The 24,429-nt window shown below is 43.3% G+C and overlaps 1 protein-coding gene across 1 annotated transcript in view; it reads right to left on the reverse strand.

The window, feature by feature from the left end:
* Nucleotides 1–1,762: 1,762 nt before the first annotated feature.
* aacs (acetoacetyl-CoA synthetase) overlaps nucleotides 1,763–24,429 on the reverse strand; it is a 128,410-nt gene continuing 105,743 nt past the window's right edge. The window contains exons 13-18 of the mRNA XM_078421702.1: nucleotides 23,790–23,903; nucleotides 21,085–21,210; nucleotides 12,190–12,259; nucleotides 7,110–7,168; nucleotides 5,459–5,661; nucleotides 1,763–4,963 (exon numbers count right to left, since the gene is read on the reverse strand). Coding sequence (XP_078277828.1) covers nucleotides 4,826–4,963; nucleotides 5,459–5,661; nucleotides 7,110–7,168; nucleotides 12,190–12,259; nucleotides 21,085–21,210; nucleotides 23,790–23,903 — 710 coding nt within the window. The 3' untranslated portion in view covers nucleotides 1,763–4,825. The remainder of the gene's footprint in view (nucleotides 4,964–5,458; nucleotides 5,662–7,109; nucleotides 7,169–12,189; nucleotides 12,260–21,084; nucleotides 21,211–23,789; nucleotides 23,904–24,429) is intronic.

Here is a 24,429-nt window from a genome sequence, read left to right on the forward strand (position 1 = left end):
GCTGTAGTTCAGGAACAAACAAACAAACGAGTTTTAGTATATAGATGGCTCCCTATTTATTTTTTTGCTCTTGCCTGATGCAATTGAATTGAAATATAAAAGTGCCCTCTTTCCTACCCTGAAATTGGTACATAATTAATGAATACCAAACTAAATCCTGTGCCTATGACAGTAAAGTCAGCATTTACCCAGTTTTGACTGCTGCCCATACTCAATGTACCTGCTACATTATATCCAAAAGAACAGGACTAAAATCCTGCTAAGCTAACAAAGAGACAGCAAGGTGGGGCAGCGGTAGAGTTGCTGCCTTACAGCGCCAGAGACCCGGGTTCAAACCTGACCACGGATGCTGTCTGTACCGAGTTCGCACGTTCTCCTCGTGGCCGCTTGGGTTTTCCCAGGGTGCTCCAGTTTCCTCCCACACTCCAAAGTCATAAAGGTTTGTAGGTTAATTGGCTTTGGTAACCTTGCAAATTGTCCCTTGTATGTAGGATTGTGCTCGCGTAAGGGGTGATCTCTGATCGGCGCTGTCTTAGTGGGCTGAAGGGCCTGTTTCCGTGCTGTATATATAAAGTCTAAAGACAGTAAGTTATAAAGCAATTTCACAAGTCAAACTCTGTTTCACTGGAGAATCAAATTATAGGAAAGTTAAGGTTTGACCTCAATTTTTTTTTAATGATTTATGTTTTGGTTTGTTTTATAAGAATTGAGATTTAAAAGAGTAGAATGATTGTGATAGTATCATTGGATCTGCTAGATCCAGCCTGCAAAGAGTCACCATGTTCTGGTGCCACTTTGATTAATAAAATTTAAAGATACAGCGCGGAAACAGGCCCTTTGGCCCACCGAGTCAATAGACAATAGACAATAGACAATAGACAATAGACAATAGGTGCAGGAGTAGGCCATTCAGCCCTTCGAGCCAGCACCGCCATTCAATGCGATCATGGCTGATCACTCTCAATCAGTACCCCGTTCCTGCCTTCTCCCCATACCCCCTCACTCCGCTATCCTTAAGAGCTCTATCCAGCTCTCTCTTGAAAGCATCCAACGAACTGGCCTCCACTGCCTTCTGAGGCAAAGAATTCCACACCTTCACCACTCTCTGACTGAAAAAGTTCTTCCTCATCTCCGTTCTAAATGGCCTACCCGTTATTCTTAAACTGTGGCCCCTTGTTCTGGACTCCCCCAACATTGGGAACATGTTTCCTGCCTCTCATGTGTCCAATCCCCTAATTATCTTATATGTTTCAATAAGATCCCCCCTCGACACCGACCAGTGATCCCCGCACATTAACACTATCCTACACACACTAGAGACAATTTACATTTATACCAAGCCAATTAACCTACACACCTGTACGTCTTTGGAGTGTGGGAGGAAACCAAATATCTCAGAGAAAACCCACGAGGAGAATGTACAAACTCCATACAGGCAGCACCCGTAGTCGTGGTCGAACCCGGGTTTTTGGCGCTGTAAGGCAGCAACGCTACCGCTGCGCCAACGTGCCGCATAAATGGCAGATTATCCATATATATTGAAAAAAGACTGCTTAACTTCTTGGGAGTGTTTTCCAAATGAAAAACAAAATGGATCAATAATGTTAGCAAGAGAAGAATCCATACAATTTTATCTTTGGTCATTTTTCTTTCTATTGACAAATTAGGCAAATGCTATTCATCAAATTTATGGATATCTTAAAATCACTCTCCAATTTTCACAAATCACTACTGAAATAGGTTTAAATCGTTTAAGAAAATATTCACAATAAGAAATTTTATTTTCAAACAACATACAATGTAAAGGGATTTATACCGGAAACATGTGCAGTTAAAACACAATGCCTTATCTTTAACTTTGATCAATGGAGTGTCAGCCCAGGAAATGGATGGTCTCATCGATATTAGAAAGGTCATGCAGGATCCCAAAGAACATACATGCTTCACTACCTGCAGCAGATTGAAAGCCAAGCTCATTATATACAGCATTCAGATGGTGGTAGTGTAGTGTCAGAGGGTGGTTTTCCAGATTGGAGGCCTGTAACCAGCATTTGTTGCAAGTATCAGTGTTGGGTCCACTGTTGTCTGTCATCTATATTAATAATTTGAATGCAGACAGCACAAAACTTGGCGACACAGCGGACTGTGAAAAGGTTGTCTAAGAATACAAAGGGATCTAAATAGGCTGGGGACGTGGGCCAAGGGATGGCAGATGGAATTTAACTCAGACCAGCGCGAGCGAGGTGTGATGTTTTGATAAGAACAGGACTTGTACAGCAAATGGTAAGGTCCAGGAGAGTATTGTAGAACAAAGAGGGGTACAGATAGATAGTGCCTTGAAAGTGGTGACAAGGGTAGACAGGGTGAAAAAAGCATTTGGCTCACTTGCCTTCATCAGTCAGAGCATAGAGTACAGGAATTGGCATGCAATGTTACACATTACAGTTCAGTATAATCCAGTGTCTGCAGTTCCTTCCTACACATGTAATGTTACAGTTGTACGAGTCATCGGTGAGGCCACCCTTTCCGTATTTTCTGCAGTCCTGGTTGCCCACCTGTAGGAAGGATGCCATTAAGCTGGAAAGGTGCAGGAAAGATTCCTAGAGACTGGGACTGGAGGGCTGGAGTTATAAGGAGAGATTGGATAGGCTGCAACTGTGGAGTGCAGGAGGTTGAAGGATGACCATAGAGAGGAGTATAACATTATGAGGGATGTAGGTAAGCTAGATTGTTATAGTCTTTTTCCCATGGTACAGGAGTAGAGGGCAGAGCTTTAAGGTTAAGAGATGAAAGATTTGAAAAGGACCCAAGGGGAATCTTTGCCATATCGAGGTGGAATGGGTATGAAGCAAGTTGTCAAGAGGAGGCTGTAGAGGCAGATGCAGTTACAATATTCAACAGACATGTAATCAGGTACACAAATAGTATAGATTTTACAGCGATATGGGCCATGTGGGACGTGCTCAGATAAGCATCTTGACTTACATGGACAAGTTGGCTCGAATGGCCTGTTTCCATGCTGTATAACTCTCTAACAAGATCACCTCAGAATTTAGTAACCCTGCAAATCGAGCAAACAATCACAATCAGTTTTGCTTTATTAACCGTTCCTTTGAGTCATATCATATATCATATATATACAGCCGGAAACAGGCCTTCTCGGCCCACCAAGTCCGTGCCGCCCAGTGATCCCCGTACATTAACACTATCCTACACCCACTAGGGACAATTTTTACATTTACCCAGCCAATTAACCTACATACCTGTACGTCTTTGGAGTGTGGGAGGAAACCGAAGATCTCGGAGAAAACCCACGCAGGTCACGGGGAGAACGTACAAACTCCTTACAGTGCAGCACCCGTCGTCAGGATCGAACCCGAGTCTCCGGCGCTGCATTCGCTGTAAAGCAGCAACTCTACCGCTGCGCTACCGTGCCGCCCAAATACATAATGTTTTATATATTTTCTGTGCTTTTACAACTGAGGGAAAAAGGCTATGACAAAGAGCCTGCTGTGGTACTCAACATTAATTTTGCATTAAAACCACTGTTTAATTTATTTAATTGACACCATAAATTCTACCCCACTGGTCAAAATCTGTGACAACGTAAGACTTGCGTAATCTCAGTTTTTCTGACATAAACTGAATCTTCAAATAAAAGCAATGTTGGATGGGATATCAAATGCAATAAAAGAGTTTAAAACACACAGTTGTGTAGTGCAGGTTTGTTGCATATTAGAGGATCAATTACTTCAATATCATGTTGTTATGCCAGAGCTGAGACAGCCAAGGAAGAATTAACAATGGCGCCAGACAATACAAAAGCAAAATATTGCAGTTCCTAGAACGGCGAGATAAAAACAGGAAGATTCGTCAGTTAAACATCTGTGGAAGGAGGGAGGAACTAAGCCATTGTTTCAGTTTGGTAAAACTGTTAAGAGAGGTGAGAGATTTTCAAAAGGTGCAGAGGCAGGGAAAGAAAGAAACAATAATTACAAAGGTTTGTTTTAGGATGGAAGACAGGGAAGATTAAACAGCTTCAAAGGCATGAAAGTGCAAGGCAGAAGAAGCTGGAATTGAACAAGTAAAGAAGGAAAAGATGGGGTCAGGGATGTAAATTGGTGTTGCAGGATCCTTATCGGCAATTATCCCCAGATAAACTTTCGTGTTGACTATAGATGTCAGTCCTTACCCCACAGATGCTGCCTGAACCAAGTATTTCCAACATTCCCTGTACTATATTTGCCCCAGACTTTTCTTATTCCATTAAATCAAAATTAATTTAAACATCAAAGTAAAAATTAGACTATCTTGATTTAATAAGCTATTATTTTATTTCCTATCTATAAAAAAAATGTTCACATTTCAATCAGACAGTACCAAAAAAACATGTTTCGTTTGACTGGGGAAAGCATTTAACCTAACTCGAGGACAGGGATACTTCAGAATCAGTCGAAACAGTATTTTTGTATCTTCGCCAAAGGTATGTTCCATGAATGGAGACACAGGCGTCCAGAGGAATTCAACGGGTCAGGCAGCGTCAAATGCCACGACTCACTGAGTTCCTCAGCAGTTTTTTGCTTACATTCTATTAACTTCAATGGAATGCAAAACCACCATTACACCCAATCGAGCCAATTTTCCAGTTATTAAAGATGCCCCAATTTTACTTGTACAGTACAACTATTGGTGGAGGTCCATAAGCACATTCTATTTTGCAGGAGCAGAGAGGAACAACGAAACATTGAACTGCACCAAGTCTCTTCCAAGTGAGACAGATACTCTGTTAAATAAAATTTACTTTGCACATATATAAATAAGATTTTCAGAAATTCTGAAGTTCTGGGATGTTCTTGTAGAGCTCAAGAGACTTCGGGTTGGAGAAGGTGCTGTGATGTTTCACATCCTTGCCGGCGATAACTTGCTTCACTGCCACTTCCACCTTCTTCCCACTGATGGTGTACTATTAAAAACAATGTCAATGTCAACACTGTTTCTATTTCTTGACAAGAACCCCTCCATTTAAGTTTACGAGAATTACCTTGGGGATGAGTGGGTTAATGTATGATGAGCGTTTGACGACATTGGGACTGTACTCACTGGAGTTTATTGAAACTCATTGAAACTTAGAATAGTGAAAGGCCTGGATCGAGAGGATGTTTCCACAAATGTGAGAGTCTAGGACAGAGGGCACAGCCCCAGAAAGAAAGGATGCACCTTTAGAAAGATGAGGAGGAATTTTGCTGTTTTGTACTCATCATTGTATTTATTGTTGTATTTGCAGAAAACATATGGATCTTTAATGGAATTAATTAAGGACATAAAGCAGATGGGATGGAAACTCTACATCCAATCATTCCACATGACAGTTCAGGTCTAGATATGAAAAAAATTGTGACTTAGCAAAGATAGTTTGCTTGAGCATGTGAACAGATGTAATAAAAGTGCAGCAACTTACAGGAATGTCTTTAGTCTCCAGTATAAAGGCAGGAACATGTCTCGCGGACAAAGCCTTTCGGATGGCACTTCTCACCCTCATCACCAGGTCTACTGTGAAAACCTGATTGGAGGCCATTTTCAAGAACAGGATGACTCTTTCCTCACCGTCCTTGTTGTACTGTGGAACACATAGACTGTCCGCAACCTCCTCAAAAGCTTCAACTGCACGACAAAATATCACAAGCTGCTTTCAGAAAGAGAGCAAAAACAAATCTGCTTGCTCTCACAAGGACTTCCCAATACATTCCACAAACATTTCAACGGACAAATCTGCTGTAGTTTTGCCTGACTTCCATTTTTATGTTATTGCGATGCAAAAATAACTCTGTGAATGCTTTTACGGCTAGATCTGATCCCAAAACGTTGTCCGGCCCATTCCCTCCACAGATGCGGTGTGTGTGAAGGAACTGCAGATGCTGGTTTACACCGAAGATAGACACAAAATGCCGGAGTAACTCAGCGGGTCAGACAGCATCTCTGGAGAAAAGGAAAAGGCAACGTTTCAGGTCGAGACCCTTCTTCATACTCATGTCCGAAGAAGGGTCTTGACCCGAAATGTCACCTATTCCTTTTCTCCAGAGATGCTGCCTGACCCACTGTGTTTCTCCAGCATTTTGTGTCTATCTTCCCTCCACAGATGCTGCCTGACTCGCTGAGTTCCTCCGGCGCTTTGTCTTTTGAAAGAGTTGGCTGTTGACCTGATACAAGGGGGTGAATACAACGCTATCCTCATCAATGGATAACAAAAACATAACAATATTCTTTATCTTTACCACTTCTGATTATCATTAAAATGTAATGGAACTTTTGCTGCCCCAATCTTTTGAGCATTATGCCAAATGGCAAGCTGAAAATCTATCCAATGACCCCGCTAAATATCTTCATGCCTGATTAGTAATCAAGGTTCACATAAAATAACAAGATAGGCGCACTTTTAAGTTGTTGGCTCTGTATTCTGACATAGAATTTCATTGCACATGATCAAAAAAGCATCATTTTTCGACGTCATTGCTTCTATGAAAGGCAATGTAAGGCAAAGCAGTCATTTAGAACCGAATGCTTGGAATCTAAAGTGGCCATAAACATACGTAGAAATAGCGGCCAGAAATCTCCAGGACCGGACAATGTTTCCTGCATATCGTGTTGTAATCCTTGCAAGCAAATTCCTTGTATGTATACATACTTGGCTAATAAAATGTATTCAATTCAATTCAATTCAATGTGCAGAAATTAAACCCTTGAAAAGCAGCAAAAAATACAACTATTTAGTTTAGTTTAGAGATACAGCACGGAAACAGGCCCTTCGGCCCACCGAGTCCATGCTAACCATTGATAACCCATTCACATTAGTTATATGTTATCCCACTTTCTCAAGCACTCCCTACACACTAGGGACAATTTAGAGGACAATTAACCTACAAACCCTCATGTCGTTGAGATGCAGGAGGAAACCATAGGGTCACAGGGAGAATATGCAAACTCCACATAGACAGCAGCTGATATCAGGTTCAACCTGTGTCTATGGCGCTGTGAGGCAGCAGCTCTACCAGCTGTGCCACTGTGCAGTTACAGCTAAACATCTCATTGGAGCTCCACACTTTAAAGCTTACCGATGTGATAGATTTCAGAGCTTCCAAACCTCACTCCATTTGGATTCAAGGTGCCATCACTGCAGAAAGGAGAAACATATTGGAGCATAAACTTCAAAAAATAAACAATCTACTCAGCACCTTATAGAATGGGGTTAAATTATGAAACGCACATCATGACTGCCTTCTACAGTTCAAAACATATGTAAGTGAAGGAAGCAAAAAAATAACATATGGTTTAATTTAGTTTAGTTTAGTTTAGAGATATAGCCCTTCGAAACAGGCCCTTTGGCCCACTGAGTCAGCGCCGACCAGCAATCCCCGTATAGGAGCACCTTTCTGCCAACCAGGGACAATTTACAATTTTTACTGAAGCGAATTAACCTACAAACCTGTACGCCTTTGGAATGTGGGTGGAAACCGGAGCACCTGGAGAAAACCCACGAAGGCCACGGGGAGAACATGCAAACTCCGTGCTGACAGCAACCGTAGTTAGGATCGAACCCGGGTCTCTGATGCTGTAACTCTACCGCTGCGCCACCATTATTCATTCATTTGGAACGAATGACGGATTCATAAACTTCCAGTCTATTACAGTCATAAGAAGTTAATCCATGGAAATCTTTTATACTCAAAAGTCGACAATCACAAAACAAAATGGCAAGAATTCTGACAATGTGTCCAACACCTGAAACGTTAACTGTTTCGTTTCCACTGAGGAGTCTGTTCTGTTTTCAATAACCGCAAAGAACAACAGTTTAGTTTATTGTCAATTAATAAGAAGGCACAGTTAACAAGCAGGCACGGTGCTAGTGATGGGACTGTGGTTAAATTACCGAGCTGGTGAATCCCCAGCATTGGGACCGGCAATCCAGAGGCCCCACCATGGAAGATGGAGTTTAAAATCAGATCAACAAGGAGGAAGTTCTTTAGCCAGAGGGTGGTGAATCTGTGGAATTCACTGCCATAGATGGCTGTGGAGCCCAAGTCGTTGGGTATTTTTAATGAGTTTAAGAAAATAACTGCAGATGCTGGTACAAATCGAAGGTATTTATTCACAAAATGCTGGAGTAACTCAGCAGGTCAGGCAGCATCTCAGGAGAGAAGGAATGGGTGACGTTTCGGGTCGAGACCCTTCTTCAGTCTGATAGGTTCTTGATTAGTATCAAAGATTACGGGGAAAAGGCAAGAGAATCATAATCATACTTTCATCATAATCATCAGAATGGGGTTGAGAGGGAAAAATAGGCCAGCCACGATCCAATGGCGGAGTAGATTTGACGGGCAAAATTCTGCTCTTATGTCCTATGTTAACATGGATTTTTTAAAATAACTTTAGTGACCATGAAATTGTTTGAGTCGTAAAACTGCCATTTGCACCTTGTTTTCTGATAAGTGACACCAGACCCCAACAGGTATGTCACTCTTAAATGTCATGGCGTCTGAAATGATCAAATATCCCCAAAAAATGAATAAAGTAAAAAAGTGTTGTGTTTCTAAGATAATCTAGGTATCAGTGAGCTGCTGTCAATAGAACAATTCTTTAATCTTTAAATGAGTCTATGATTCACTTTAAGGCATTTGTCATTGTTAAAATCATAAGATATATAATTGAATGACGAATGAAGACCTTACGAAGCCCCCGACCTCACTGCTGTTGCTGCCTAACCTGCATTTTGTAAGCTGGTGGGTCAAGAGTTAAACTCCCATGTTAAACATCCCAGAATTGTAAACAATGTCCGAGGCCAGATGCTCAAGTACAATGTATTGCTTCAATTCTAAAGCTAGAATTCTAAAGCCACAATTCTGGGTTTAAAATACACATAATCATAGAATTTGACAATGCATCAATCATATTGTACTGAAGAGAATAAGAACTGGGAAATGAACTGAGCACGCGTAATGCAATTCTATTTTAAGTTGGAAAACAGGCCCTTCAGCTCACCGAGTCCATGCCGACCATCAATCACCTGTTCTCACTAGTTCTGTTATCCCATTTTCACATCCACTCCCGACACACTGGGCGTGATTTACAGAGACCAATTTGCCGACAAACCGCATATCTTTAGAAACCGGGGCACTCGGAGGAAACCCATGCGTTCACAGGGAGAACATGCAAACTCCACACAGACAGCACCCGAGGTCAGGATCAAACCCAGGTCTCTGGCGTTGTGAGGCAGCAGCTCTACAAGCTGCACCATTGTGCTGCCAATGTAGAAACAAAGAAATAGGCATGAAAATCATGTTTAACCCACCAGCTTGCACTGTATCCTTGTGATGTCTAAATAAGGATTATATCTTCCATCATCCATTTTACTATTTAATTTCCACTGCTGTCCATCCAATCTTTGCTTTTGTTCCCATCTTTGCCCCCTGCCTTCTCTGTACCTTAAAGCTTGTTTTAATCTCTAACCATTTCCATTTCTGATGAGAGGTTATGTTTTGAAGCACTGATTTTGTTCCTCTCTGACAGCATTTCCTGATAACATGATATGCATCTGCATGAACTGTACTGAGATGCTAGTACAATTACAAGTAGGACCGAACATCAGAAATCTGATGAAATGCTGTTTTTAAAAATCTAACATAGTCTAAATCTGGGTATGCTTCTGTGATGTTTGCTAATTAACCTACAAATTGTTTAGTTGAGTTTAGTTTAGAGATACTGCTTGGAAAACACGCCCTTCTTCCCGCCTAGTCCACGACAACCAACGCTTACCCGTACACTAGTTCGATGATATCCCTGTTTTGCATCCTACACACTAGGGGCAATTTACAGAAGCTAATTAACCTACAAACCCACACGTCTTTAGGATGTGGGAGGGAACCAGAGAATCCTGCGGGAAAAACCCACGTGGTCACAGGGAGAACGTGTAAACTCCACAGACAGCACCCATGGTTAGGATCGAACCCGGGTCTCTGGCGCTGTGAGGCACTGCTGCACCACTGTGTGTTGAAACTAAATACAGGAGAGCGGAAAGGAAAATGTCCTTCGGCACGGTGGCGCAGCATGAGAGCTGCTGCCTTACGGCGCTTGCAGTGCCAGAGACAAGGGTTCGATCCCGACTATGGGTGCTGTCTGTACGCGGTTTGTACGTTCTCCCCGTGACCTGCGTGGGTTTTCTCCGAGGTCTTCGGTTTCCTCCCTCACTACAACGACGTGCAGGTACGTATGTTAATTGCCTTGGGTTTGAATACTTGGTATAAGTGTAAATTGTCCCTAGTGTGTGTAGGCTTGTGATAATGTGTGGGGTTCGCTGGTCTGTGCACACTCGGTGGGCTGTATCTCTAGACTAAACTGAAACCAGCATAGACTCAGCCAAATTGATATAATGTCAGAGACCAAAATGGTGACTGGTTTTGGCAGATTTTTATCCTTTTACAAAATTAGATTAAGGATGTCCTGATGACCATTCCAAATTGTAGATTGGATTAAATAAGACCTTAAAAAGTTGTCCTAATTTAATTGTCTCCATATCTCCCACGTTTCAGATATTCTGCCTCATTTGCATTTTTTTGAAAGGGAATGCTGACAATAGCAGTCAATCCATTGTTTCGCATTGTTTAATAAGTCTTAACAGTCTTGTCTTGAAGGAATATTTTCCGCAGTGCAGAACGTTTTATAACATAAATCCGAGCAAAAAAAAAATCAACTTTCCGAGAAGTTTTATAATTTGGGTACAGACAACCGTAAAAATATTATTGTTAATAAAGAAAGTGATAAACCAAACGATCTGTGCCCACGCTCAAATTCCAAATGTAGCTCTTGATAATTGTTTGAGCCATATAGACACATACAGTACAGAAACAGGGGCTGTGACCCACTCTGTCCATGCTGATAGCTTTGCCCATTGACAGGAATCTTATTTGCCCACATTATGTCCATATCCTTCAATGCCTTGCCTGTTCAAACACCTAGTGTTGATGTGTAGGGGTCGCTGGTCGGCGTGGACTCGGTGGGCCGAAGGGCCTGTTTCCACGTTGTATCTCTAAACTAAACTAAATCTCTTCAGGCATGTATCTACTTGTCAGATGTCAACCATTCTCTTTGGCAAATTCGTTCTCCTCAAATCCCCTTTAAAACTCCTTGCTCTCATCTTAAACTCACGCCATCTTGCTTTTTATGCCATGATTATACGCATAAGATTTTGACTACCCACCTTAGCTATTTCTCATAATCTATTCGGTGGCCCCTCCATCTCCTTCAGTCCAAGGAAACCAAGCACGTTCTATCAAATCTCTCCCCAGTGGCACAATGGTAGAGCAGCTGCCTCAATCATGGTAACATCTTGGTGAATCTCCTCTACATTGTTTCCAGTACAATCACACCCTTCCTATGGCGTGGCGATCAGAGCTGTGCACATTATTCCAAGGGCAGTCTAACTAGTATTTTGTAAGGTTGCAACATAGCATTCCAGCATCTGTACTTACCACCCAGCTCTATGATGGTAAGCATGCCACATGCAGTCTTCACGACCCTATCTACCCATGTTGCCACCTTCAGGGAACAATGGACTTGAACTTATGATCCCTGTGTTCATCCACATTCTTCAGGGCCTTACCTTTTACTTTCTATGACCTACTGAAATTTGACTTCCCAAAATGCATCCACTTGCATTTGTTGGGATTACATTGTAATCATGTATAGTTTAGTTTAGAGGTACAGCGCGGAAACAGACCCTTCGGCCCACCGAGTTCGTACCGACCAGCGATCCCCGCACAGTAACACTATCCTACACACACCAGGGACAATTTACACTTATACCAAGTCAATTAACCTACAAACCTGTACGTCTTTGAAGTGTGAGAGGAAGCCAAAGATCTCGGAGAAAACCCACGCAGTCACGGGGAGAACGTGCAAACTCTGCACAGACAGCACCCGTAGTGGGGATCGAACCCGTGTCTCTGGCGCTGCAAACGCTGTAAAGCAGCAACTCTACCGCTGCGCCACTATCTGCCAACACTCTGCCCAACTATCTATTTGATCTGTCTTCTCCAGCCATAGACAACCTTCCTCCTGCCACCTCGACGCCTCACCCCTCGGCTACCACTGCAAATATACGTTCAGAGAAGAGGAACAGTATTAAGTTTTCAAACCTACCTTCGGCCCAGCATTACGATCCCTCCAGTTTTGGGGTTTATTTTAGCGTAGTCACCTTGTGCCCATACACCTAGGTTTGAACAAAGACACAAGTTAACATAGCTAAAGCAGTCGGTGCACTTCTCGCACAAACATTTATTGCGATTGTTGAATATAGACTGGGACTTCCTTAGTGCTGGTACCTTAGATGGGGCAAGATTTGTAGGGTGCATCCAGAAGCATTTCTTGAAACGAGTAGATGACCCAACTTGGGAAGGGGGCTATATTAAACCAGGGAATATGGGTGGTGAAGTGATCGCCATTTCAAGGGGTGGGAGCAGGGCCGTCTTAACGCATGGGCCTGATGGGCACTTGCCCGGGGGCCCACGAGCATAGGGGCCACATGCTGATCTGTGTATGTTAAGTGACTTGCAATAAATAAATACTACTTTAAAAATGTAGGTTCAATAAGTGCTTTTTTCGCAACATTTTCGGTCACTAAGTGCTTCTCACAGCGATCTGTAAGTGCTTTTCGCAACTAAGTCGATCGCTAAGTGCTTTTCGGTAAGTGCTTTTCGCCGGCACGACGGGGGGGGCTGGTAGGGAAAGGGGGGTGGGGGAGAGTAACGGTAGGGGCCCCAGTACACTGCTTTGCCCGGGGGGCCATAATGCTGTAAAAACGGCCCTGGGTGGGAGGGGACATTTTGGGAGCAATGATTATAATTGCGTAAGTTGAAATATCTTTACAGGTAAAGATTAGACGGGTCCTCAGATGAAAGTACTACATTGGAGAAAGGCTAACCACAACTGTATTAGGCAAGATCTGGAGCCAGGAGATTAGGAGTGGCTGTCTGAGGGCAAATCTGCATCTGACATGAAGGAAGCTTTTAAAGGCAATTTGTTCAGAATTCAGAGTCAGCAAGTTCCCATGAGGAAGAAAGGCAAGGGTGGCCAAAATCAGAAACCTTGGATGACAAGAGATATCGTAAGTTTAGTCAAAAAGAATGAGGAAGCAGATGTAAGGTTTAGGAAGGTGAAGTCAGGCAAGGCCCTTGAGGAGTAGAAAATAGGTGCAGGAGGAGGCCATTTGGCCCTTCGAGCCAGCATCGCAGTGTACGAAAGCAGGAAAGAACTTAGACAAGGAATTAAGGGGCCAAAAGGAGCCTTGAAATGACCTTGATAAGTAGAATTAAGGCAAATTTGAAGGCCTTTCATACATTTATTAGAAGCAAGAGGGTAGCTTGAGAGGATTATGGCCAATCAAGGAAATATATGTCTGGGCAAGGTCCGAGATGAGTCCTTAGCATTGGTATTCACCAGGGTGAAGGACGTAGAAGATGGAGAGATTAGGGAGAGGTATATTTACATTCTAGGGCATGTCGATATTAAGAAGGAAAAAGTGTTGCTTGTCTTGGAAAAACAATAAGTCCCTGGGTGCTGAGGGGTTCTATCCCGGGATACTGAAGGAAGCAAAGGAGGAGATTGACAGAAATCTCCGTGTCCTCTTTTACCATGGGCGAGGAACCAGAAAGCTGGAGAATAGTTTAAGAAGCCCAACAGGGATAATCTGGGAAAGGATAGGCTGGCAAGTCTTACATCAGTGATAAGAGTCTGAAGAAGGGTCTCGACCCAAAACGCCACTTATTCCTTCTCTCCAGAGATGCTGCCTGACCCGCTGATTTACTCACATTTACAAAAGCATGGCCTGATTAAGGAGAGCCCTCATGGTTCTGTGTAGGGGAGGACCTGTCTCACAAGCTGGAAGCAGATACGATAGCAAAGAGGCATTGAGACAGACATGTAAACGGGCAGGGAATAGAGGGATATGGACCGTTTACAGACAGGCGAAATTAGATTAGATTGGCACTTGGCTGGCACAGACATTGTGGGCCAAAGGGTGTTCCTGTGCTGCACTGTCCAATGCTCTTTGCAAATTAATTACTTCAGAACATTATCCTCATATTCATTTTAATTTCAAAAGAATATATTTTGCATTCAGTTACATGACTTAACTTTTCCTCTTCAAACCAATTAAAAAGAAAGAAAATCAACAGTCTGCATCTGGTTTATTTTTGTTTTTAAAGTGCAATCAAATCAATATTTAATTTTAAAGGATATTAGATTATGTCACCAGTAAAATATGCACATGCGATTTAAGATTTATATTTGCCAAAAATGTCTATGATTTATACTGTGTAATCTTTGTTTCCTTTCAGGGATGTTTAAATGTCATTTGGTGAAGATAGACTGCTGCAAATGACAAAATAAGCCATTCGCGAGGTTTATTCATGTGTTTAGAAGCTGCAATGACAAACAGTGAGACTTGTCAATGCACCCTGCAACAGGGAGGAAATCAGACAGTAACTTTAGGAGTGTACACTTGCAAAGTGAAATGTGGAAACTAGAGGTTGCTGTTCATAATTCCTCAATTCTTTGCAATATTAATATGCATACTTTGTTGGAACCCGTGAATCAGTGACAACTTTAACATCTAGGAATTAGAGTCATCGAGTCATACAGCAAGGAAACAGGCCCTTCAGCCCAACATGCCCACGCCAACCAACATGTCCCATCTACACTAGTCCCATCTGCCGGCATTTCGCCCATATCCCCCTAAACCTGTCCATGTACCTGTCTAAATACGATTTAAATGTTGTGATAGTACCTGCCTCAACTACCTCCTCTGGCAAATTCTATAATTGTATCCAATATTTTGCTACAATTTCAATATCAGGTCCATAACAGGGAAAGAGGTGGCCCATGGTGTTCTATTGTCGAGGTAGGATTGGGTTAGTTCAAGAACTTGATAGTTGGAGAAAAGTAGCTGTTCCTGAACCTGATGGTGTTGGATTTCAGGCCTCTATACATTCTTCCTGAAGGAAAGAGAGAGAAGAGAGCATGGCTCCGATGGTGGGGATTCTAGATGGCACCTTGAGGCAGCACGTCATGCAGATGCTTTTCATAAGTGATAGGAGCTGAATTCGTCCCATCAAGTCTACTCCGCCATTCAATCGTGGCTGGTCTATCTTTCCCTCTCCACCCCATTCTCTTGCCTTCTCCCCGTAACCCCTGACACCCTGAATAATCAAGATGCTTTTAATGGAGGGGAGGGATGCACCCATGATGGACTGGGCAGAGTCCACACTCCCTGCATCCTCTTGAATTCCTGTGTGTTGGAGTTGCCATATCAGACCATGATGCTACCAGTCAGGATACTTTTAACAGTACACCTGTAAAGGTTTGTTGAGAGTATTCTGAGACATAACCTCTTTAAATGTCTAAGGAATCAGATGCTCTGGCATGCCTTTATTATCAATATCTCTATGTGCAGGGCCCAGGAAAGGCTATCCAAGACATTAAGGTTCAAGAATTGGCAGTTGCTAACTCTTTCTTCCAGGTTTCACTATTTACTTCATGATTTGGACCATGTATTCAATGTGATGTTTCGCGTGAAAATGGTGCCCATATTGTACTGGTGCAGAGCAGGAATTACGTACATGACAAATAACACTTGTATTCAATAGGCGATCTTTCCACTGGGTGAGGCATATGTGGCTTAACTTATTTGTTAATGAAAATGGAGAGGCTTATTGTAATTGAGTTTTGTTTAAAGACGAACACATTATAAGCATCACTTCTCCTTGACAATTATATTACAATATTATATTTGCAATACAAATATAGCACAAAACATGCATTCTAACCATTATATACATATTAATATGAGTGTGTGTGTGCGTGTGTGTGTGCGCGTGTTTGTGTGCGTTTGTTTGTGTGCGTTTGTGTGTGTGCGTTTGTATGTGTGTGTGTGTGTGTGTGTGTGTGTGTGTGTGTGTGTGTGTGTGTGTGTGTGTGTGTGTGTGTGTGTGTGTGTGTGTGTGTGTGTGTGTGTGTGTGTATACATATATAGCAATTTTGGAGTGGGTGTGTATTAAATTTATAATTATTCAACTGGCATTTGATATGCTTTATAATCAACAGTGTGGACTGAATTCTTGTTTAACCAAAGTGCCATCAGACACGCTCAATAAATCCTAAGCACTTGTAATTCTAATAACTCTTCTAATTGATTGCACCATTATAGGCATGGTAATAAGTGGCTGTATCATTCTGGTAGAATTGGACCAAACAGGATTGCACTCATTTAGCAAATAAAGTATCGTCACGGGCAAAACGCAGCAACTCAGCAGGGAGACTGCAGTCAATAGGATAACCGGAGATTGTGACAAAACAGATTTGGTGCAAGGGCATGCAAAAGCAATGGCTTTGATATGACAGATGATTCTGGGATCAGCTACAAGAAAAAAATATCTTGCAAGGGATGATCAATTAGAAGGAGATTACATCTTCAGAAATTTTGCTTCCATGGAAATTTATCCAACAATCACAAAACAACGTACAACGACTGGTGATGAAAATGAGTCACAGTGGATGAATCTTAACCAAATGATACAAATGATTTGTAAAATTATCTTTTGCTATTGCAATATAAGGCATGGAGGAAAAAAATTGGATGGCCAAGTTTTGATCCACCCAACATTGAGACATTCTGTCACAATTAAATTGGAATTAATTATTTCCAGACATCAATATACAATTTGGTTTTATATGTCTTACCATTTAGAGACATCAAAAGACTGGGTCCTATGTATTATGTTGGCAGCTAATGATCCTTCATGTGAATGACTACAATCTCTCTCCCTGATACCCAGCATAAGCTGTAGACAAGATGGCCACCTATCAATGTTGGGCAAGTGTGATCAAAATCTAATGCTCGGGATGTTGGCCTTGGAGATCACAGTGATCTACCAGTTCACAAATCCTACCAGTGAATTAGGGATGATTTTGCAGAGCCAACAGTGGTGGCACTTCCCAATTTTAGGTTGGCCTAGTTTAGAGATACCGTGCAGAAACAAGCCCTTCAGCCCACCGAGTCATATCATATCATATCATATCATATCATATATATACAGCCGGAAACAGGCCTTTTCGGCCCTCCAAGTCCGTGCCGCCCAGTGATCCCCGTACATTAACACTATCCTACACCCACTAGGGACAATTTTTACATTTACCCAGCCAATTAACCTACATACCTGTACGTCTTTGGAGCATGGGAGGAAACCCAAGATCTCGGAGAAAGCCCATGCAGGTAACGGGGAGAACGTACAAACTCCGTACAGACAGCACCCGTAGTCGGGATCGAACCCGGGTCTCCGGTGCTGCAAGCACTGTAAGGCAGCAACTCTACCGCTGCGCCACCGTGCCGTCCTTGGACATAAACAGAGAGTGGGAATCACTGCTACTTGCTAGACCTCAAGCTTGGTACCAGATACCAGGTAGTCGCCACTGAGACACTGAAGGAGCCAATAAATTTTTGGCTGCCCTCGGCAAGAGGTGACTCCCACCATGAATCTCGATTGTTGGGGAACAAGTCGGGAAAGAACTTTATCTTCCAAACATTCAATGCAAATTCCCTCCTCGTATATGCAAAAATAGAGGAACTAGCAATGATTTGCTGCTCAGCATGCATGTGTATCTGCACAAGTGTTGGCTGCCTGCTGTGATTCTATGACTGAAGTTGGTACAATCTGGTTTAGTTTAGACACAGAGATACGTCTGTAACAGGCCCTTCGGCCCAATGAGTCCACAATGACCAGCGATCCCCACACACTAGCACCATCCTACACACTAGAGACAATTTACAAATTTACCGAAGCCAATTAACCGACAATCCTGTACGTCTTTGGAGTGTGAGTGGAAATCGGAGCACCCTGAGAAAATGCATGCAGGTCACGGGGAAAACATACAAACTCCATACAGACAGCACCCGTAGTTAGGATCGAACCCGGGTCTCAGGCGCTGTAAGGCAGCAACTTTCCTGCTGCGCCACCGTGCCGCCCGGTACTGGAGAAGGTTTTCACGTCCTCTAGATTAACAAACAGTCCAGTGAAGAGCATATTAAGAAATAAGCGGATGTATTAAAATGAGGAAGGTTGAGGAAGATTCATATCTGGTCTGGCCCAAGTATGATGCCTGACCCACCAATGTTGGTGTCTCTTAATTGTCCCCCCTGCTCCCCCCACCCCCCTCACCACAGGGACAATTACGATAGACAAAACATGACGACCTGATCCCCTAAATGAATAAATATATAAAAAACAAAGGATTAATTCAATTGCACCATCCCAGTCTCCTCTGGAATAGGCGCTGTTGATTGATCAAGCAATGATATTGTTGTCATCTAGAACATAGAATGGTGGTGAGGATTATTGAGCTGTCAGAGGAGGTAGTTAAAGCAGATGCGATAACAACATTCAAGAGGTATTCAGACAAGTACATGGATAGGAAAGGTTTTGAGAGATAAGGGCAAAATAAGGGGCAAATGGGACATGTTTAGTTGGGGCATCTTGGTTGCATGGATGAGTTGAGCTGAAGGGCTTGTGTCCTTGCTGTATGACTCCACAACCCTATTTAGGATGGGCAACATTGAGAAATATCTTCCCCTCTCAGTTGACCGAATCCCAAGATAAAAGAAGACCGCGTTCAATGGTCAATGATGCGCCACGCACTTTATTTGTAACAGTGGCACATTGAGATGGATGCCCGATAAACCTCTTGTTAAGGCAGAATGGCACGGCAACTCCATGAGAGGGTGAATGATGGTAAATCTTCCTGTGACATACAGGAAGGAGACTTGTGTTTAATTACACAACTGGACTTTCTCTTGAAGTCAAGTGACGAATAAAACGTCTCTAAAGTTCCCGACAACACTTCCCACTCTCCAGATGGCAGAGGCAAGGTCACAAATTTACAGCAAGCAATTCCCAGAAGGACAGAGAAAAATGCTTTAAGGACAGCCTCAAAGCATCCTTCGAAAAAGTGCAACATTCGCAGCAACTCAGTGGCATTCCTGGTTCATGCACCTGGAAGGTCTAAGCACTCCGAGTCTTTATTCAAGGAGCACAGCGGAAGCATAATGCCATAATCCTGTTAACATCCTCGTGTGGTGGCATGTGAAGCTCTTTGGTTGGCACAGTGGCACAGCTGGTAGAGCTGCCAGCGACCAGGGTTCGATCCGCACCTTGGGTGCAACTTGTGTGGAGTTTGCACGTCCTCTCTGTGACCCGTAGATTTTCTCTGGTTTCCTCCCATATCCCAAAGACATGTGGGTTAGTCAGCCTCTGTAATATGACCCTAATGTGCAGGGAGTGGATACGCAAGTGGAGTAACCAAGAACTGGTGTGGACAGGTGATCGATGGCTGGCGTGGACTGAGTGGGCTGAAGGTCCTGTTTCCATGCTGTATCTTTCAATCAATCACTCCACAACGCAGGGAAAGTAATGGAAGCAAATTATGTTCAACCCTGAGAGACTGCCTTAGAATAAAAACAAGGCAGTGGCCCCAGAAAAAAAAAAAAATCACAAGATGCTGAGGAAAAATATTTGGGCATGAATCTTTTTTTTTCTTCCTCTGCAAGACAAGGCTACTTATTGCGACAATACTATAATCGGCCAGGTTGCAGTGTCTGGCTGATACTTTACCAGAATGACCCAGATGATGATTGGATGATCTTCCCATCTAACATATCATATCATATCATATATATACAGCCGGAAACAGGCCTTTTCGGCCCTCCAAGTCCGTGCCGCCCAGTGATCCCCGTACATTAACACTATCCTACACCCACTAGGGACAATTTTTACATTTACCCAGCCAATTAACCTACATACCTGTTCGTCTTTGGAGTGTGGGAGGAAACCGAAGATCTCGGAGAAAACCCACGCAGGTCACGGGGAGAACGTACAAACTCCTTACAGTGCAGCACCCGTAGTCAGGATCGAACCTGAGTCTCCGGCGCTGCATTCGCTGTAAAGCAGCAACTCTACCGCTGCGCTACCGTGCCTGTACATGTAGGTGATCATTCTGCCACAAGTGACTGGAATTGACTTTACGCGCAGAATTTATACAGAACTATCCTTCACTCTCTGCACCCTTTCTGGATCATTTGCCCAGCGTTTTTTGGAGAACCTGCTGAAGTTCATGTTTATTCAGTGCTGAGTAAATTGATCTTGTCTGCTGAAATGCCTCAGTTCGCCAGTTAGAATATAAGCACTTTCACGGAGCTCAACATGCTCAGGGCACAACATATTCCATGTCTACAAAAAAAGATCTTGTTTTAAACTGGTGTTCTAACTCAGTCCTGCTACTTACATCAGAAGTTGGCATGAGACAGATGGATATATTTCAGTTTAGTACATTTGCAACATCCTGAACAATTGTTCAAATGTCAAAGCCATAGAGCCTCCAAACCGTAATCCCACATTGATTTTAAGGCATCGAGAAGCCCAGTGAACCTCCAGGCACGAGCTGCAATAGCTCAGAGCTCATCGCCATAAGATCATAAGTGATCGGAGCAGAATCATGCCATTCGGCCCATGAAGTCCACTCCACCATTCAACCGTGGTTGATCTGTCTCTCCCTCCTAATCCCATTCTCCTGCCTTCTCCCCAAAACCTCTGACATTCATACTAATTAAGAATCTATCTATCTCTGCCTTAAATATATCCACTGACTTGGCCTCCACAGCCTTCTGCGGCAAAGAATTCCACAGATTCACCACCCTCTGACTAAAGAAATTCCTCCTCATCTCCTTCCGAAAAGAGCGTCCTTTAACTCTGAGGCTATGACCTCCCACTAATGGAAACATCCTCTCCACAACCACTCTATCCAAGCCTTTCACTATTCTGTACGTCTACACTATTCTGAGGTCCCCCCTCATTCTTCTAAACTCAAGCGAGTAGAGGCCCAGTAACGTCAAACACTCATCATATGTTAACCTCCTCATTCCTGGGACCACAGTTGTTCACAGTGAAAGAGAAGCAGAGTTTCTGCTGTGTTAAACCGTTCAGCTCATACCTGCAAATTTAGCAAAGTACGCCTTGTGATATTTGGTGCCACTCTCGTCATTCCAGAAGTGTGTCGGTTGACAAGGGAGCGGCTTGGTGCACACCAGCTCTCCACTTTCACCCCACAGAACTTGTCCTAGAGTAGAAACAAAACAATATCAATGTTCCCATAAATATTATTGCTTTGCTTGGATGGAACCTCCTTTAGAGATTGTGTAGAAAGGAACTGCAGATGCTGGTTTCAACCGAAGATAGCCACAAATTGTTGGAGTAACTCAGCGGGACAGGCAGCATCTCTGGAGAGAAGGAATGGGTGACGTTTCGGGTCAGAAGAAGGGTCTACACCTGAAACGTCGCCCATTCCTTCTACTCAAGAGATGCTGCCTGTCCCGCTGAGTTACTCCAGCATTTTGTGTCTATCTCCTTTATGAATTGTTTAATAGTGTTCACAAATGATCATTAACTTATCTACAAGAACAATTCATTGGCATTGTGGCAATCATGTACACCATATTACTTAAATGCTACACTGCATTATAATCAATTACATTTTTTGTCACGGTTTCGGTTTGGGTTTATTATTGTCACGTGTACCAAGGTACTGCTAAAAGCTTTGTTTTCACCCAAACAGATCAATTGATACCATACATAAATACAATTAAGTCAAACTGAAGCATAAAAGATAGAACAAAAGGGAGGGAGGGAGGGAGGGAGGGAGGGATGGATGGATGGATGGATGGATGGATGGATGGATGGATGGATGGATGGATGGATGGATGGATGGATGGATGGATGGATGGATGGATGGATGGATGGATGGATGGATGGATGGATGGATGGATGGATGGATGGATGGATGGATGGATGGAAAGAAAGAAAAGAAAGATACAGCATGGAAACAGGCCCTTCAGCCCACCGAGTCCACACCAACCATCACTCGCCCTTTCACACTGGTTGTGTCGCACTTTCTCAACCATTCCATAGACGCTTGGGGCAATTTATCGAGGCCAATTAACCTACAGTCCTACACATCTTTGGGCTGTGGGCGGAAGCCAGGGCACCTGGAAGAAAACCACACAGTCACATGGGGAACTTGCAAACTCCACAAATACAGCACCTGGGGTCAGAATTGAACGCAGATCTCTGGCTCCATGAGACAGCAGCTCTACCAGCTGCGCCACAGTGCTGCTCCAGCCCTAGTTGTTCATATCTGAACAGAACAGATGATTGGAGTTTCACAAGAAAAGATATTCAATATTTGCCCAACAATTATCAGTAAAATTATGATGGACAACAGTTTTAAAGGTTCTCCAATTAGGCACTAAATAGGATAATCATCCTCGATATTCCAGAAATGGCAGGAGGATGATGAATTCTCCCAAGTTCAGGTTTATTTTAAAAAAATTGAGAGGCTGAAAGAACAACAACAAGGTGACTCGGAGAGGAGTGGAGCTGGGAGATGAGGAGAACACCAACAAGTAATGGTCCTGAGAATGCAAGGGTTGCTAAAACTGATTCAAAGGGAGAGAGAAGTAATAGCTTGAATTGAGAGTGGAAGAGCGGGGTGTTAACAATGGGGTGTGGCTGCATTGGGTGGAATTCCATCCAATGTAGAATCTGGATGGAGTAGTTTGTGAGACCGTAAGCACAAATCTGGCATAATCGTGAAGTGCTTTTGTGCAGGGTGTTTGTTAAATATACTGGAGTTTGGAATGGCACTGTTGTTGCATTGATGGTTCAAGTGTCAAGTTAGGAAACAATGTTCAACACAAGGTTTGTTTTGCAAAGCAAAACTTCACCCTAAAGGTATGTTTATCATCTTCCTACCATTTCTGGTTTGGCCTGGTTCGTGACTAATTTGGGGAAGATTTTAGAAGCAGGAAGGACAAAAGGCATTAGGTTCAGGATTAGGAGCTCCACAGAGAAGGGGAGTTAGGGGAGGTGATTGCTTCACGACCAAGGAGGGCCAGAAGAAGAGATGGTGTGCTGGAGGCTGGTGAGGAAAGGAGAGGCAGGCTGTGAGGAACACAAGATAAATGGGGAAAGGGATAATGTTATGGAGGAGTTTACAGATCAGATTGAGGATTTACGATTCAATCAATGGAGAATTATTCACAAAATGCTGGGGTAACTCAGCAGGTCAGGCAGCATCTCAGGAGAGAAGGAATGGGTGACGTTTCGGGTCGAGACCCTTCTTCAGACTGATGTCGGGGGGGGCGGGACAAAGGAAGGATACAGGTGGAGACAGGAAGATAGAGGGAGAACTGGGAAGGGGGAGGGGAAGAGAGGGACAGAGGAACTATCTAAAGTTGGAGAAGTCAATGTTCATACCGCTGGGCTGCAAGCTGCCCAAGCGAAATATGAGGTGCTGTTCCTCCAATTTCCGGTGGGCCTCACTATGGCAGTGGAGGAGGCCCATGGCAGCAATGGAGAATAGCGCACTGCGGACTGAGGTGCTAGACACAGGGCGTGGGGGTGGAATTCATGAGAATGGCGGATAGGGGGAAAGTGCTTGATCATTTGGAGAACAAAGTGGAGATATGGAATGAGAGTGAAGAGATGAAGACTGGTACAGAAACATAAATGGATGAACAATTTCAAAATGTGTATGAACATGTGGATTAACGTGATGAACGAGCAGATCATAAGTTTAAAAACATCATTCTTTATAAAATCAAAACAGATTATTAGGAAGAGACGTGAAATTGTGCTGACCTTTTTCATTCCAGATTTCCACAGCCATCCCCAGGTTCCTTGCTTGTATCTCTCCTCTGTAGACAGGAATGGTGAAGTTCTGGCCCATGAAACATGAAATGATGTCCGTGCCACCTGCAGGAAATGGAACAAAAACATTTACCATTTTCAACATGGTCTCCCTGAGAGTCTCTGATGGGCGGCACAGCGAGAGAGTTGCTGCCTTACAGCGCCAGCCACTCAGCTTCAATCCTGTCTACAGGCAGGGCCGTCTTAACGCATGGGCCTGAGCATAGGGGCCCCATGCTGATCTGTGTATGTTAAGTGACTTGCAATAAATAAATACTACTTTAAAAATGTAGGTTCAATAAGTGCTTTTTTTGCAACATTTTCGGTCCCTAAGTGCTTCTCACAGCGATCTGTTTCGCAACAATTAGCTCCCTAAGTGCTTTGCTTTTCCATCCCTAAGTGCTTCTCACAGCGATCTGTAAGTGTTTTTCGCAACAATGTAGCACCGTAAGTCCATCGCTAAGTGCTTTTCGGTAAGTGCTTTTCGCCGGCACGACAGGGGGAAGCTGGTAAGGAAAGGGGGGTGGGGGAGAGTAACGGTAGGGGCCCCAGTACACTGCTATGCCAGGGGGCCCATAATGCTGTAAAAACG

Source organism: Rhinoraja longicauda, chromosome 25 (genome assembly GCF_053455715.1).
Source record: "Rhinoraja longicauda isolate Sanriku21f chromosome 25, sRhiLon1.1, whole genome shotgun sequence".
NCBI classification, from domain to species: Eukaryota; Metazoa; Chordata; class Chondrichthyes; order Rajiformes; family Arhynchobatidae; genus Rhinoraja; species Rhinoraja longicauda.